At 32.5% G+C, this 13,952-nt stretch overlaps 5 protein-coding genes across 7 annotated transcripts; 3 read left to right on the forward strand and 2 right to left on the reverse strand.

The window, feature by feature from the left end:
* The first annotated feature begins 1,411 nt into the window (after nt 1-1,411).
* On the forward strand, nt 1,412-2,269 carry LOC106304117. The gene has a single exon (XM_013740511.1). It carries the CDS (start codon nt 1,606-1,608, stop codon nt 1,951-1,953), a length of 348 nt encoding a protein of 115 aa, XP_013595965.1. The 5' UTR covers nt 1,412-1,605; the 3' UTR covers nt 1,954-2,269.
* An 818-nt stretch (nt 2,270-3,087) lies between these two features.
* On the reverse strand, nt 3,088-3,984 carry LOC106304133. Its single transcript, XM_013740531.1, has one exon. The coding sequence runs from the start codon at nt 3,844-3,846 to the stop codon at nt 3,253-3,255; it is 594 nt and encodes a 197-aa protein (XP_013595985.1). The 5' UTR covers nt 3,847-3,984; the 3' UTR covers nt 3,088-3,252.
* Nucleotides 3,985-7,721: 3,737 nt separating this feature from the next.
* On the forward strand, nt 7,722-8,615 carry LOC106302051. Its single transcript, XM_013738564.1, has 3 exons — nt 7,722-8,048; nt 8,260-8,402; nt 8,473-8,615. The coding sequence occupies exons 1-3, from the start codon at nt 7,976-7,978 to the stop codon at nt 8,488-8,490; spliced, it is 234 nt and encodes a 77-aa protein (XP_013594018.1). The 5' UTR covers nt 7,722-7,975; the 3' UTR covers nt 8,491-8,615.
* LOC106302050 (NAD(P)H-quinone oxidoreductase subunit S, chloroplastic-like) lies at nt 8,542-9,289 on the reverse strand. Its single transcript, XM_013738563.1, has one exon. The coding sequence runs from the start codon at nt 9,204-9,206 to the stop codon at nt 8,679-8,681; it is 528 nt and encodes a 175-aa protein (XP_013594017.1). The 5' UTR covers nt 9,207-9,289; the 3' UTR covers nt 8,542-8,678.
* A 995-nt stretch (nt 9,290-10,284) lies between these two features.
* Nucleotides 10,285-12,299, forward strand: LOC106303964. Of its 3 annotated transcripts, none has more exons than XM_013740324.1 (8): nt 10,285-10,383; nt 10,778-10,965; nt 11,039-11,150; nt 11,240-11,322; nt 11,401-11,464; nt 11,566-11,683; nt 11,760-11,919; nt 12,006-12,299. In XM_013740324.1, the coding sequence occupies exons 2-8, from the start codon at nt 10,823-10,825 to the stop codon at nt 12,118-12,120; spliced, it is 795 nt and encodes a 264-aa protein (XP_013595778.1). In that variant the 5' UTR covers nt 10,285-10,383; nt 10,778-10,822; the 3' UTR covers nt 12,121-12,299. The 3 variants fall into 3 exon arrangements, with proteins under 3 accessions (XP_013595778.1, XP_013595781.1, XP_013595779.1); XM_013740327.1 differs by having other exon boundaries at nt 11,760-11,914; XM_013740325.1 differs by lacking the exon at nt 10,285-10,383 and adding an exon at nt 10,425-10,566.
* Nucleotides 12,300-13,952: the final 1,653 nt, after the last annotated feature.

Below are 13,952 nucleotides of genomic sequence, written 5' to 3' on the forward strand. Positions count from 1 at the left end.
CAATCTCGTGTTCGGATCCAAATGAGGTCGATCGATCCAAGAACGAAAATAATTTGAAGAGACATATTTTTTATGAATCAAATTCGTGTGTAAATAGAGAAAGAGGGAGGATGAAGATATGGAGTGAATGAAGAGGAAGATGACTGCTTGTATTTATAGTTTAAATCCTGCCGACAGACCGAAGAAATTCCGACGGAATTCCGACGCCAACGGCTAGTTCGTCGGAATTTCCTCGGAATTTTGTAAAATCCCCCAACGGCTCTCCAACGGCTATAATATTTCCTCGGAATTCATCGGTTTTTTTCGAGGAACACATTTTTCCTCGGAATTTCCTCGGAATATTCTGACGGATTGATATTTCCTCGGAATTCCGTCGGTATATTCCGAGGAAATTTCGAGGAAACCAAATTTTGTGTTTCCTCGGAATTTCCTCGGAAATTCCTCAGGATATTCCGAGGATTTTATTTTCCGTCGAAATGTCCGTCAGAATACCGCTTTTTTCTTGTAGTGAGTGGCTATAGTTTAGTGGTTGTGATTGAGTTTGATAAACCGATTTCTGAAAGTGATATATTAGATCGATCTTGTGTTAGTTTAGGCTTTTGTTGATTCCTGAAATCCGGAGAGAATAATGTGAAATGATGGGTTTGACATTTTTTGAAACTGATCATGCTATGAATTATTGGATTTCTATTAATGATTAATTTTTAAGGGGAAACGAATATGAATGTATCTATAAGCTATCATCAAGTACCACTCATAGAGCAAAATGGGTTTTATATTCGAATTCAAGTATATTATTAGTGACTATTGAATCTCACGACGACTAAGTTGCGTTGCCGGGTTTTAACACGGTTTTGGTTTATTTTAAGGCTTTAAGGCACAAACTAACCGGTGAGAACATGACCTTGCGTTCTCGTGTCTTCATACAATATAATTTTTAACTAATACTAAAAAAGACAATAAAAAGTTGTACTGATGTAATTAAAGTTTTCACAATGGCAAATAACATCAATAACCAAATTCTTACTAACACAATGCCAAATGATTTTTTTGTTTTCATAATTATCATAAACTGTGCATGTTTGTTTCAAATTCATCGCAAATTTAGATGAATGTCAGCTGAATTAGTCCCAGCTATACATTTGTTGTTAGTGAACATTGAACTATTAGGTTTAGGTTTTGTTTAGCTTTGAGCTCTATTTCTTAATCCGATTTATTTTTATTTTGTTCAAACTAAGCTTTAACGAAATTAGCACCTTGATAACCGAATAACAAACGTATGGTTGGTTGAATTTATAATCAATAAAACTAACGATAATATCACATTTTTATAATATAAATCTAACAGATCAGCATGGTTATCCATCTATCGCGATAAACAGACCACACTCAACATTATATAACTCCATATCACACAATGATCCATGCAAGTCACCACCTTCCATCACATTGACCCACAGAAGAAAAAGAAAAGAAGAAAGATTATTTTTTCTTGGGCACTTCCCAAGTTTTCTTTTTTCTTCTACGAACTTTTTTTGTGGGCATTTCATTAAACAAAAAAACTATATTTCTTTTTGTTTCAATATTTGCTTTAAATTTATAAAAATGGGAAACTGTTTGAATGGAGGAAACAACGTTACGAGAGAGGTTCAAGAAGAACAAGAAGTGAAGAAAGATAACAACAGAAAAGATCGGAAAGTGAAGATTGTTCTGAGAAGAGATGAGTTAGAGAAACTCATCCTCTTCCAGTTAAACGCCGGCGGCGACGTCCAAGGCAAGGGAGAAACAACTTTGGCTTCTTTCGGGGATTTTCTCAGGGAACTAGAGGCGGAGAGATTCGCCGGAGAAGCTGCAGCAAAGGTGGCTGAGGAAGAGGAAGAGTCTCGCCGGAGATGTCGCAAGTGGAGGCCATCGTTGGAGAGAATTACTGAATGGCCTGAAGAAGCACTATAGTAATCACTTTTTAAATCCTTTTTAGATCATTAATTAAGGTTTTATTTAAATTTCTTTTTCTAAAATAGGATTTTTTGTGGGGGAATTTGCATTTGCTTGTTTTTATTTCTTTTTTTTTCCGATGGATTTTTTTCACCTGAGAAATGTTTGGTTCTCAGCGTGAGATATCTTCGGTGTTTGAAACTGGCAAATGCTTATTTACCCCAGAGAAAATCCAGAAAAACATGAAGTTATGTATTGCATTTTCGTCTCTCATATATAAGGTTCAGTGTGTAAATTGTCAAACACAAATAAAGTAGTTGTTTAGTATGCATCAGTTTAGTTGCTTTATAAGTTTGTAGTTATGTGATCGCAACTAATCGATTTTTATTAAGCTTACACCCTTGACCAATGTGGTTAAGTCTTTTTCTGAATGTCATGAAAGTACACAAATGTATTGATACGGCTCCAAATAAGTCTATCAAAAAAATTTATTTGCCAAAGAAGGTAGTATTGTCTTGTTTATTCAACGCTACATTCAGCTTTCTGTGAGACCGACCACACAACGAACACCGCTTGACTGTTATAAAAGTGATTGATGATACGTACGTTTTAAAACCCAAACTACTATCATCAAGATGTTAATCTACCTGCGAACAAGAAACTGCAATTAATGAGTCAGAACTGCCGTGTCTCGCTGGACACATGGGAAAAAAAGTATGAAAATTTTTAGTGGTTATCTACTTTTAAAGAGAATGTTGATCAAGGTATATTATATAAATATATAATTAATCTAACAGTTTTATATTTGATAATTTATTGCCTTTTACTATGAAAATAACTTCAGATATCCAGGTCGATCTAATATATAGAGTCTTTTCTCGCTTGTTTACTACGGATACATTATATACAATATTCAAGCTGAATTTAATATGTGTCATAGATGTTAGGATGAAAGAATGAATCATTCTCCAAGTACATATCTACTTGTATGGAAAAGGTGAGTATATTATAGTATTTAATTGCAAGTAAATTCAGTTCTTATATCCACTTTTCATAATAGTTTCTTTTAAATAACAAGTATGACTGTTTTGAATGAAAAGAACACTTAGTTTCCCATATCTTCTACACAAAATACGTAAAAAAAATCTAATGTTATCCACAATCAAGATATATAGAATCAGATTATAAATTTCATATTTGAATATTCAAATCTTCCCCTGTTCATTCTTACTAGAACAGTATATGACACAGCATTACAGATATAACCCTAGCACTACAGAACTTTGGTAAACAAACCCCAAAATTAAGTACTAAAAACTATTCCATCTTAGATAACCAGCTACCATTTTCCTGTCGTTCTTTATTACAAGCAACCACAGCCACAGAGACTTGAAGCTGATGAACCGGGACGTGTGCTATCTGATCCACTACATGCTCGAAATCCAAAACACTATCGTTTTTGCATTTCCCTAGTAGCCTTTGAGCTTCCTTCTTGGTCATCTTGATCTTAATCCTCACAACCTCCTCCTTCCCTTTGACTATATGCAAACCCTCTTTCTCCTCCAGCGGCTTCTCCTCCGGTTCAAGTTCTTGATCAAGATCCAATGTTACCGGCTTCTTCGGCTCGATGATTTTATTATTTTCTAACTGAAACCTCACAACCTTACGTGGCTTTTGACCTTCTTTCTTGGCCAGTGGCTCTGCCATCTCTTCCTCTTCGAACCTTAGGGATTTGTCAATCCTCTTGGCTCTTTGCAGGCAACGAGTCTTCTTGGTGGATTCTATTGAAACCTCTGATGCATTCAGAGGCAACGTTATGTCTAAGTCATCCCTGTAAATTGATTTTGCTTCTAGAACACTCTCGTATCTTTCTTGAAGTCCGTTGAAGCATCTAGATAAAGTATCCATCATTCTTTTTCTTCTTCTTCTCTATTGACAAAAGAGAAAGTTTGTGTGTGTTATCTTCTCGTCTTTGTGGGATTTTAAGTCTGTTGTTGTGTTTACTCATGAATAAGAGACGAGAGTCTATATAGGCGACCAAGAGTTGCTTTGATTAACTAGACATGTATAGAGGAGTCTACTTTGGGGTAAAGAGGATGGCGTCACATGTGGGGTATTAGAATTTGTTTTATTTTATTATTGAAAAAGTGTAAGAAGCATCTTTTACTTATCAACAAAAACCCCTTTGACAGGTTCATTAGTTCACAGTCGATGTTGAGTTGCGAGAAGTTTTAAGTTTAACTGAAGATACCTGATTAGATTTTAAGAGGTTAATGGTAAAAAGAAAAAGAAAGAGATATAGTTAACTGTTAATAGCAATTGTGTGTGCATATTTATATTTTTGTCTCTGATAATGAGCTTGGATGCAATTATAAGAATCATGGTCTAATGCAATTGTTGCACAAAAAAGGTCTAATGCAATTAAGGTAAAGGAAGCAAACGTAATATCATCACTAATCAGTCAAAAGCTTTACCATGACTTTAAAGTTTTCTCTCTTACTGTGTCTGAAAATGATTTGTCACCTTAAAAAAATGATTTGTCATATTTATCCGATTTTAAATCATTATCTATCAGAAAGATCATATCATCAACCAGTGGTTCTAATTACATATATTTCCACAAACAAAAATGATGGCGTGCCACTAGGGCCATTCTATATGACATGGTCAATTACTCCATTTTGAATTAGTCTAACTAATAGAAAAAAAGAAAAACCAGTAATACTACTCTAATGTTTGTATTAATAATATCCCCACACAGCTAACAAAACCAACAAGTATGAACACATGTGTTCCTCACAGATTTTTTACGTAATTAATCAAACATTTGATTTCATAGTCGATTACGATGTCGTGATAAATATAATCCCGTATGAAAATATGTCAATAATTAATATAAAGGCCGTCGACTAAAAGCATCACTAGTAAAACATACTGAGAAACTTGTAGTATATTTTAGAAAGTTTATTACAATATGGAGTTTTATACATAGAGCCGTATAGTATTAGAGTAGAAGAAAAGAAACAAAAGGTGTTTAGTTTAGATAACGCGTTTTAAGCTTATCCGAATTTTGGGGCTTGACTAAGTCCTGATTCTATCTTTTCCCATCAAACACTCATATTCTAATGTCCCACTACGTATAATAATAATTAGGTGATTTTTTCGTGCTATAAATATTTGTAAAGTAAATATATTATAATAATTGATTGCTATTTACTTTTCAATTTTAAATTAATTTATAATTTGTATGCATAATTTATATTAATAATAGTATATTACTTTAGTTATATATATGATTTTATATATGTTATATCTAATCAGTTTTGTTGTTTTTACAGTCGATTTAGTTATCATTTGGGTAAATTGGATTGCATCTCTGAATTCAACTGTAATATTTTTATTATATATATTAAAATTTTGATTAATTTCTTATTTACATTTAGGTGGTTGTTGCTTTATATATGTAAATATATTTTATGATGATTATGTATAACTTAAGATCTATTGTGCTTAGAATGAAAAAAAAAACTAAAGTGTCCGATTCTAAATTATATAAATTAATATAACGATAATATTCGAAAATCTCATGCATATATATAAATTTTACAAAAAAACTAAATTGTAACAGTTGGTTAATATTTTATTTTCATTTTTAATATGTTTTGAGTTGTCCTATGATTTATATTTATAAAATAAATTACTATTCTTATAAAATTATATATTCTTATAGTAGTTAAATCTATGATTTTAGATATAAGTTAGATTAGTCGAGTGACTCATGTTGTGAGTATATTGAGTTACATATATTTTTTCAAATTTAAAATGAAGTATAATTATTTTTTATTATACTTAAGTCATATCAAACAATTTTATTTATCGTTTAAATGTACATGTATTTTCATAACATTTATCAAATTATACGTTGATTTTTTAAAAAAATATATTAAAAAATAAAGCGATAATCAATAGGAAGTTACATGCATAAGTAGCTGATATATTTTTGGAAGCTCATAAATACATGTCAATATTTACAATAATTAAAATATTTTATGAATTCTAAATAACTTTATGTCTTTGATTTATTGAATGGAAACTGATATTTCTTTTAAATAATCTTAAAAATGAGAATTCAGATTTGATTTATAATACATTTTTGGAAGCTCATGAACATATGTCAATATTTACAATAATTAAAATATTTTATGAATTCTAAATAACTTTATGTCTTTGATTTATTGAATGGAAACTGATATTTCTTTTAAATAATCTTAAAAATGAGAATTCAGATTTGATTTAGTATTTTGATTATGGTTCTATTAAGTTCCACAAACATAAAAACATAAAATTTAAAAGCAAATTTAATATTAAGAAAACAAATAACTTTAATAATGATAAAATATAATATATCTACCTCATTAAACTATTTTGTAACTATTTGATCAAACGATGTTTATTTTAAAATTTCATTTTTCGTTTTTTATTTCTCTTAAAAATAAGCAGTAAACAAAATTGAGATTTTATTTGAAAATAATATTATATAAGTAAGATATAATTTTTCAATATATTTTTGCTGTAATTGAAAAATATTATAGTCAACTAAATATATGAAAAATAAGTAAAGCATTTCAAAAATACTAATTATAAACTATTTTTAAATATATATCACTTTATGTTACTTAATTATTTTTTGTAATCATCTAAGAAAATAGATAGATATATAAAAATATTTCTATTACTTTGAATTTATCTGTATTGTGTAAAATTATGTTTTAAAAGAAATAATATTTCTTTTCTAATATCAAGATAATCTGTGTAAATTGTTTTTTTAATGAAATCACATTATATACAAATTTATATTTTTCATCTAAGAAAATATAGATATAAAGAAACTATTTTATTACTTTAAAAGTATATTTTATGTTATTTAAAAAAAAGTTTTAAATGTAGTATTACTATTTTGTGAACTTTCCCTTTTTTTATGAAATCATATTATATATATATATATATATATATATATATATATTTTTTTTTTTTTCGTTTTTCAATTCCTTTTTTTTTAATTTATAAATTTTTTTTTTATTATATGTATATGTTTTCGGAAAATTTTAAAAAGGAAACTAAATAAATAAATAAATAATAGAATTTTAAATGTAATACTTTTAATTCATTAAGGGTATCAGTGTAGTCAACCATTGTAAGAGTTAACGAGAGAACTACACATAGGAAACTGACTTCTCAAATAATATTACATTTCATTTTTTTTTTTAAATAACATAAAATATACTTTTAAAGTAATAAAATACTTTCTTTATATCTATATTTTATGTTATTTAAAAAAAAGTTTTAAATGTAATATTACTATTTTGTGAACTTTTCCTTTTTTTATGAAATCATATTATATATATATATATATATATATATATATATATATATATATTTTCATTTTTCAATTTCTTTTTTTAATTTATAAAAAAAATTCTTATTCTTTTTTTAAAAAGGAAACTAAATAAAAAAATAAATAATAGAATTTTTAATGTAATACTTTTAATTCATTAAGAGTATCAGTGTAATCAACCATCGTAAGAGTTAACGAGAGAGCTACACATAGAAAACTGACTTCTAATTATAGAGATACCACTATTTATCTTAGGAAAAGTATAAAACTATTTACCCCCAAAATACAAATCTTATAATGTCAGTCTAAAGTATAATAGTACATTATTTTATAGAAACACTATAAAAATTGTTTTCAATAGCTAAATTACCTATTTCTGTGATCTGTTCCACAGTTGCATAAAAGAATAAGCTACATGAACATTGACTGGAATCGATTCCGAACATCGGAAAAAACAAGGGCTTCTAAACAGGCCGTATGCTTGGGGGGGCCTAACCATCGTAAAAGGCCCAGGATCGTAGAAAATAAAAAACAAAGCCGAAGGTTCAAACTTCAAAGAAGAACGGACACAGAAGAGAAACATAGAAAATTTACAAAGTCGCCGTCAAACCTCGGTACGGAGGACGAGAAGGAAGAGCGAAAGAGATGAACAACGTAGTTCAGGGGCTTAAGAGGATCCCTCGCATCAAATTCCCTCAGCGTCATGTCAAACCTTCAGGTTTGAAATCATCTTTTGAAACTCTATGCAGAAATATATCCATGTTTCGTCTACATTTGCACATATCATTGAATAAAAAATTCACATTAGATTTAAGCTTCGAATCATTTCTTGAATCATTGTACTACAAGTTCTTTTGTTATGGCAGTTTTACTTGTAGTAATATATGTTAGCATTTAAAGTTTTATAAAACCTTTTTTTGAAATAACAGAGGGCACAAAGCAGCAGCAGGTGGAGAATGAAGCTGATGCGTTTTTCTTCTCCAATCTCAACACTCCAAAGACTATAGGCGGGAAGGCGTCTCTGCAGCCTAAGCGCACTCCGGTCTCTAACCAAGAAATGGAAGCCATACTCGTAAGTAACTTGCTGGATAATAATTAACATTTTAAAATAAAGTCTCTTTAACCATTTCAAATATTCACAGTTGGGAGGCTGCATCTGATCATTACAACATGAAATGGTGGACCTCTTCTCTTCTTTGCCATTCACAGAATATACTCAAGAGTCAAGATTTGGTTTATTATATAGTAATAAACTCAGCATGTCAATGACAGAATAAAAAAAAAACAACTCCATTGCAGACTTGGATGATTTTTCTATTATACTGATTCACCATTGATCGAATGCATTCTAATCCCTATTAATGCTTTTTGTTTTTTGGAGCGGTAGTTCCGGAGCTTTAGGCTTCTTCTCCATACCAACCATGGCTGCAACATCGCCTCCTTGTTTCGTAGGAGGTGGTGGTGGTGGTGGGTTTTGTTCGATAAACGTTTTGAGTCCTTTTTCGCCACCGGGGAAACCTCCGGTGAGACCCATCATCTCTTTCTCAAAACCGTCTTCAGGTACTTTAAACGACGAGTTGCTGTCATCGCAGCTCTCTTTCTCTGTCTCCTTATCAGAAGCCTGTGATGTCTCTTGTTGTACTTCCTCTATGTTCCTGTTGAGCTCCTTCTCGATGCCTTTCTCTCCGTTGCATAATCCTCTTCCTCCCATCATTTCCCATAGGTTGAACTTAGCCATGGCCTTTACTTTATGAGCGTTTGGTTGCTGCTTCGGAGGCGAGAAAACCGATCGGTTAGGAGTTGAAAGTAGATGGGTTTGGCCGAGAAACTTGGTTCCCTGAATAATGGTTGGTATAGTGATCGAAGAAGTCGCCATTAGACAAAGAAAAGTTTTGAGGTGAAGTAAGGAAAGATAGGAAGAAGGCCTTGCTGCTATACTGACCACATATCATATGATGATTCCAGTTAAGATGAGAGATGTATCTCTATTTCCACTTGTTGGATCTGTTCCGGTTTATGCGTAACCGGATGGTTTTGCTTCGAACTGGAGTTAGATACATTGGGCCTAATTACATTATAATGGGCCTTAGCTACAAATTGTGAAGTACATATTTTGTTTTTGTTAATTAAAAAGGCTGCAAGACAAGATTACAGGATAGAGCATTTATTCGGTCAACGACACTAATAATTGGCATCTCATACTCCCAAGTCATCATCATTACACTACCCAGTTTTTGTCATAGGCTGTTCCATTTACTCATTATCACTACCAAATGCTTATTAGTTGGCAACTTCTGTCACCTAAAGATTCGATATGTAAAAGCATAAGATTTATAAAATAAAAGTTTCAGAAACATTAATTTTCATGATTAACTACCTAACTTATCGGAAGGATCGATCAAATAACAAAAATCTCGAATTACTTGGCTAATAGTATAAATTAAGGGCAAATCTCCAAAATAGCACATTTCTAAGTTTATATCACAAAAATAGCACTCAAAAACTAAAATGACCAAAATAGCACATTGTTTATCCTTTCAAAATTTTATTTTTTTTATTTTTCAATATTTAAAATGTTATCCCCAAAACCTCATTTCTCAACTCTAAACCCTAAATTCTAAACTCTAAACCCTAAACCCTAAACTTTAAACCCTAAACTCTAAACCCTAAAACCTAAACCCTAAACCCTAAACCCTAAACCCTAAACCCCACCCTTTAACTTTAAACCTTAAGTTTGTGACTTTTGATAAAACATTAAGTGCTATTTTTGTGACTTTTGACTTTGAGTGCTAGTTTGGGAACATAAACTTGATTTAGTGCTATTTTTGTCTTTTTTTCATAAATTAACGTAGAAACTGCAACAAATGCCCCCATGTGGATATATAGCTTTCCGCGTGCAACCTAAGGTTAAAACTGTCTTTTCGAGGTAAGCTTGCGTTGCGTTAATGCTTAAACCCAAACCAAAATTGGGTGAAAAAAAAAAACACTTTACCCTTAAAAGAACAGAAAACACAACAGTTTCGTGTTTCAACCTCTCCTTCGAATCAAATCAGGTATAAGCAAAGTTGTCGATCTTTTGTTATATTTCTAATTTTCAGAAGTTGTTTGTTTGGGTTTATTCTTTGCTTATTCATTATGTAGATTTTATTGGAGATTATATGAACTTAATTAATTAAGAAGAGTTCCTTTTCATCTGCTTCGTTCTTTTTCCTGGTGAAGTGGAATTGTTAGAATTGGTATTGAAAGATATATAATTTGTTTTTTTGGTTTTTAATCATCAGTGAAGAATAAGAAACTCTACTTTTGATTAGATTCCTTTCTTTGTGATGTCACTTCTAGATTGGATCTAATTCAAGTGTTGTTCATGGAGTAGTAAAACTCACAGAATGTAGATTATTAGTTCATGCTCCAAATGAATAGTCTTTTTTTTTTTTCGTTTGGATGCAGACTCTCTCTCTCTCTCTTGCGGAATCTTTGTTAGAGTTCAAACCTATGGGTGATGGTACTCCCAGGAAATTAAATATCTTAACTGATCACTTTACTGTACCTACTCCCACCACCGAAGCTGCTCAAGAGGACTCTCCTTCTTCTCCATCATCTTCTCACCCCAAAGAAGATATTAACATTTCTTCAAGGTAACGTGTTAGCGCATAAGTAATGCTATTAAAAGTTCGAGACTTTGAGCTGTCATCTTTTGTTTTGAAGTAGGTCTCATAGTCAAAGCCAGTCCAGTACTCGCAGGAAACTGAAAAGAGCAGCACATATGCTGAATCTCTTCTCTCTTCGCCGGCTGCCTTGGGTTTCTGATGGTCAAGAAAAGGTTCCATTCGTCACACCTTCCTTCCTTCCTTGTTTTTTTTTTTTTGTTTCAAGAGAATAGTTTCCCCATTATCATAGCTTATTGGGCAGGTAGAGCTATCAGCAGTAGAGTTAGAGTCACTTAGATCAGAACTATCTGAGTTAGAAGAAAGAGAATCTTACCTCAAAGCACAGTAAGTTGTGACATAATATATAGCAGTATTGTTACCTTTACTCAGATCAAACCCACCCATCTTCTTTTGTTGCATTAGGTTGGAACATGTGGATGAAGTCTTGCGCTCTGCTCGTTTATCTGGCTATCTCTTTATCCGAAGTGTATAGGCTCTTACTCCTTTGATCCTTTAGGCTCACCATAGTGAGTGTGTATATTCATATTCACAATCTCGCCTCTTTTTCTTTTCTGTTTTAACTTTCAGCGGTGGGAAGCTCTACCCGGTGAACCACCTCCGCTAGACGATGCAGAAGTAGATGACTGGCTTCCTCGATTCGTCGTCCTTCAAGGACCTTGTCTCTTCTTCTACTTATTATCTACTGGTAAATCAATTTTCATTTTAAACGATCTTTTGTTTCAAATGTGAATTTGTTTTTGAAACTCTCTCTTTATTTGTAGATTTGAGCCCTCAAGATTCGACATTGCTAGCGGATATCGTTGAAGTTGGTTCGTTGCCAAGCTACACTAGAGAGTTCGATGAAACCCATCATTGCTTTTATATCTTAACCCGTCAAGGTCTAAGGTTCGAGTGCTCAAGCACTTCTAAAACACAGGTCAGGTGATACACCAAGTAGATATAACATCTTTTTAACACACTTGTTGGTTGTTTAGAGATCCTGAAACATTTTTTAATGGCTATTTTAGGTGGATTCGTGGTTGTCGGTATTGCGACATGATTGTAGGTTTGTGCCAGAAGAAAGGTTACCAGATGGATCAAGCGAAACTGCTGGAGTGGATTGAAGATTGTTTCACACTTTAGCTGCTCTGTGATAGTTTTCATTTTTTTCTAATGTATATAATATGCTTTTTCTTAAGATGTAGTTAGAATTCACGTCATTGAAAAATTCTTTTACTCAACTGGTGATTATAAACATCATAACTTATGTGGCTTTGTTGTGGAGTTACTGATTTGGGCAGAATAAGAACTTTGAGGAGGACTCTAGATTTGCAATCATGAAAGAGTCAGAAGATTTTACTTGCTAAAAAAACCACTAATATATATAGTTTGTATATTCTTGTCTAAGCACTAATGCAGTTCTTTGTGAATATATATGGCTTATTTTCGTATCTTGAAAATGCATCTAACAAAGAAATCTACGTTATAATAGGGCAGTTGCATCACTCCTGAAAATTGTGAAAAAGTGTCAAGCCTGTAACTCGAACTCGGGTTATTGAGATCTAAGCAACAACATTTATACCACTGAGCTAAAGGATACTTTGTACATTGATTACCGAAACTAATATATATTTATCAAGGATTTCTTATAGTGGATCCCACACATAACTGTAATGTTTCAATACTCACGTGTAACTTTGATCATCAAAACCTATTTAGTAAAATCTGCATTCTGGCCCAATAAAACTTATAAGTGGGCTAAATCTCTTTTGTATGTATCTAGGATTTTTATAGTACTCTTTTTCCACCGATAAACCAAAGCGTTACCCTTTTAGCTTATCAAAAAAAATTATGAAACTTTTCATCTTCACCTCTCTATATTTCCAACGATCAGTTATGGTACCGTTTCACCTCTGAAACGATCCGTCTCAGTATATATAATTCCTCAAACAAACCTTGAGACCCATATCTCTTATTAAATTACTCCTAAATTGAACTGTCACGGCTTTTAGCCAACCTTCGAAGATGTCAGCCTCCAGTGTTGTTGTTGCTTAATCGGTCGTTGTCCCCGCCACCTTTCTCCGCCGAGAACATAGTACCCAGGAAAAGGTATTGACAATTTGACTTTCTATGGAATACTATATACCATATTTGTTTAATCAATACTCAAGCTATCAGTTTTAATACTTTAAGCGTATGTTTCTCTGGGCAGAATTCCGAGATCCATGGTTCTATCCCAGTTCGTGTGAATCACTACCATCCATCGCTACGATAGGGGGTCGATCGTGAAAGTTGATTGATCGCTTTGAAGTTGTCCGATTAACTAATATGATGTAAACTATGTTCTGATGGGCTATAACGGAAAGTTATTTGATTGCTAGGACTAACAGAGGCTGCAAGGCTGGGTACGTCCCAGGCGGAGCTGAAGGACGGTACAACTAGAGCGCCTATTGTCTGGTTTTTGTCGTGCCAACGTGCTATGGAACTTAAGCCTTCCTAGGAGAATCCACCAAGACAACATGTACCACCAAGATGTACATTTTGTTATGTTTGTGGTGTGGTTCGACTCAAGATTGAAACTTTTGCTGATGAAATAATGATTTTGTGGATGCATGTCAATTAGATTTACGAGGCTACAAACTGTTCACTGTACATTGGCAGGGAAAAAATGGCTATGTATGGTTCAGTTGTAACACAGGTGTGGTGCAATGGGGATGGACATGGTAACCAAAGGTGTGCATAATGTTATTGAGTTCCTCAGCGATGATTCCCCTGATATGGATGTGATCGGAATCTCTGGTGAATTCCTTTTGTATGTTATTGGTTTGATTTTAAAACAATGCCTTTTAGCTTAGTGTCATCTTGAGACTTAAAAACTTGAAATTTATTGGTCAGATAACCTCTTCTCCGACATTAACAAACTTACTGCGGTGAACTGCATCGAGGGACATGACAGTAATTAGGAGAGAGAGATA

This window comes from Brassica oleracea, chromosome C7 (assembly GCF_000695525.1).
Source record: "Brassica oleracea var. oleracea cultivar TO1000 chromosome C7, BOL, whole genome shotgun sequence".
Classification (NCBI taxonomy): domain Eukaryota; kingdom Viridiplantae; phylum Streptophyta; class Magnoliopsida; order Brassicales; family Brassicaceae; genus Brassica; species Brassica oleracea.

What these genes read in the sequence shown, in the direction of transcription:
- LOC106302050 (XM_013738563.1), bottom strand. Translation starts at nt 9,206, where the DNA reads ATGGCGACTTCTTCGATCACTATACCAACCATTATTCAGGGAACCAAG.
- LOC106304117 (XM_013740511.1), top strand. Translation starts at nt 1,606, where the DNA reads ATGGGAAACTGTTTGAATGGAGGAAACAACGTTACGAGAGAGGTTCAA.
- LOC106304133 (XM_013740531.1), bottom strand. Translation starts at nt 3,846, where the DNA reads ATGATGGATACTTTATCTAGATGCTTCAACGGACTTCAAGAAAGATAC.
- LOC106303964 (XM_013740324.1), top strand. Translation starts at nt 10,823, where the DNA reads ATGGGTGATGGTACTCCCAGGAAATTAAATATCTTAACTGATCACTTT. An exon ending in GCTATCTCTTTATCCGAAGT is followed by an intron (nt 11,465 to 11,565) that starts GTATAGGCTCTT and finishes TTTAACTTTCAG; the next exon opens with CGGTGGGAAGCTCTACCCGG. An exon ending in ACTTCTAAAACACAGGTCAG is followed by an intron (nt 11,920 to 12,005) that starts GTGATACACCAA and finishes TGGCTATTTTAG; the next exon opens with GTGGATTCGTGGTTGTCGGT.
- LOC106302051 (XM_013738564.1), top strand. Translation starts at nt 7,976, where the DNA reads ATGAACAACGTAGTTCAGGGGCTTAAGAGGATCCCTCGCATCAAATTC. An exon ending in GCGTCATGTCAAACCTTCAG is followed by an intron (nt 8,049 to 8,259) that starts GTTTGAAATCAT and finishes TTGAAATAACAG; the next exon opens with AGGGCACAAAGCAGCAGCAG.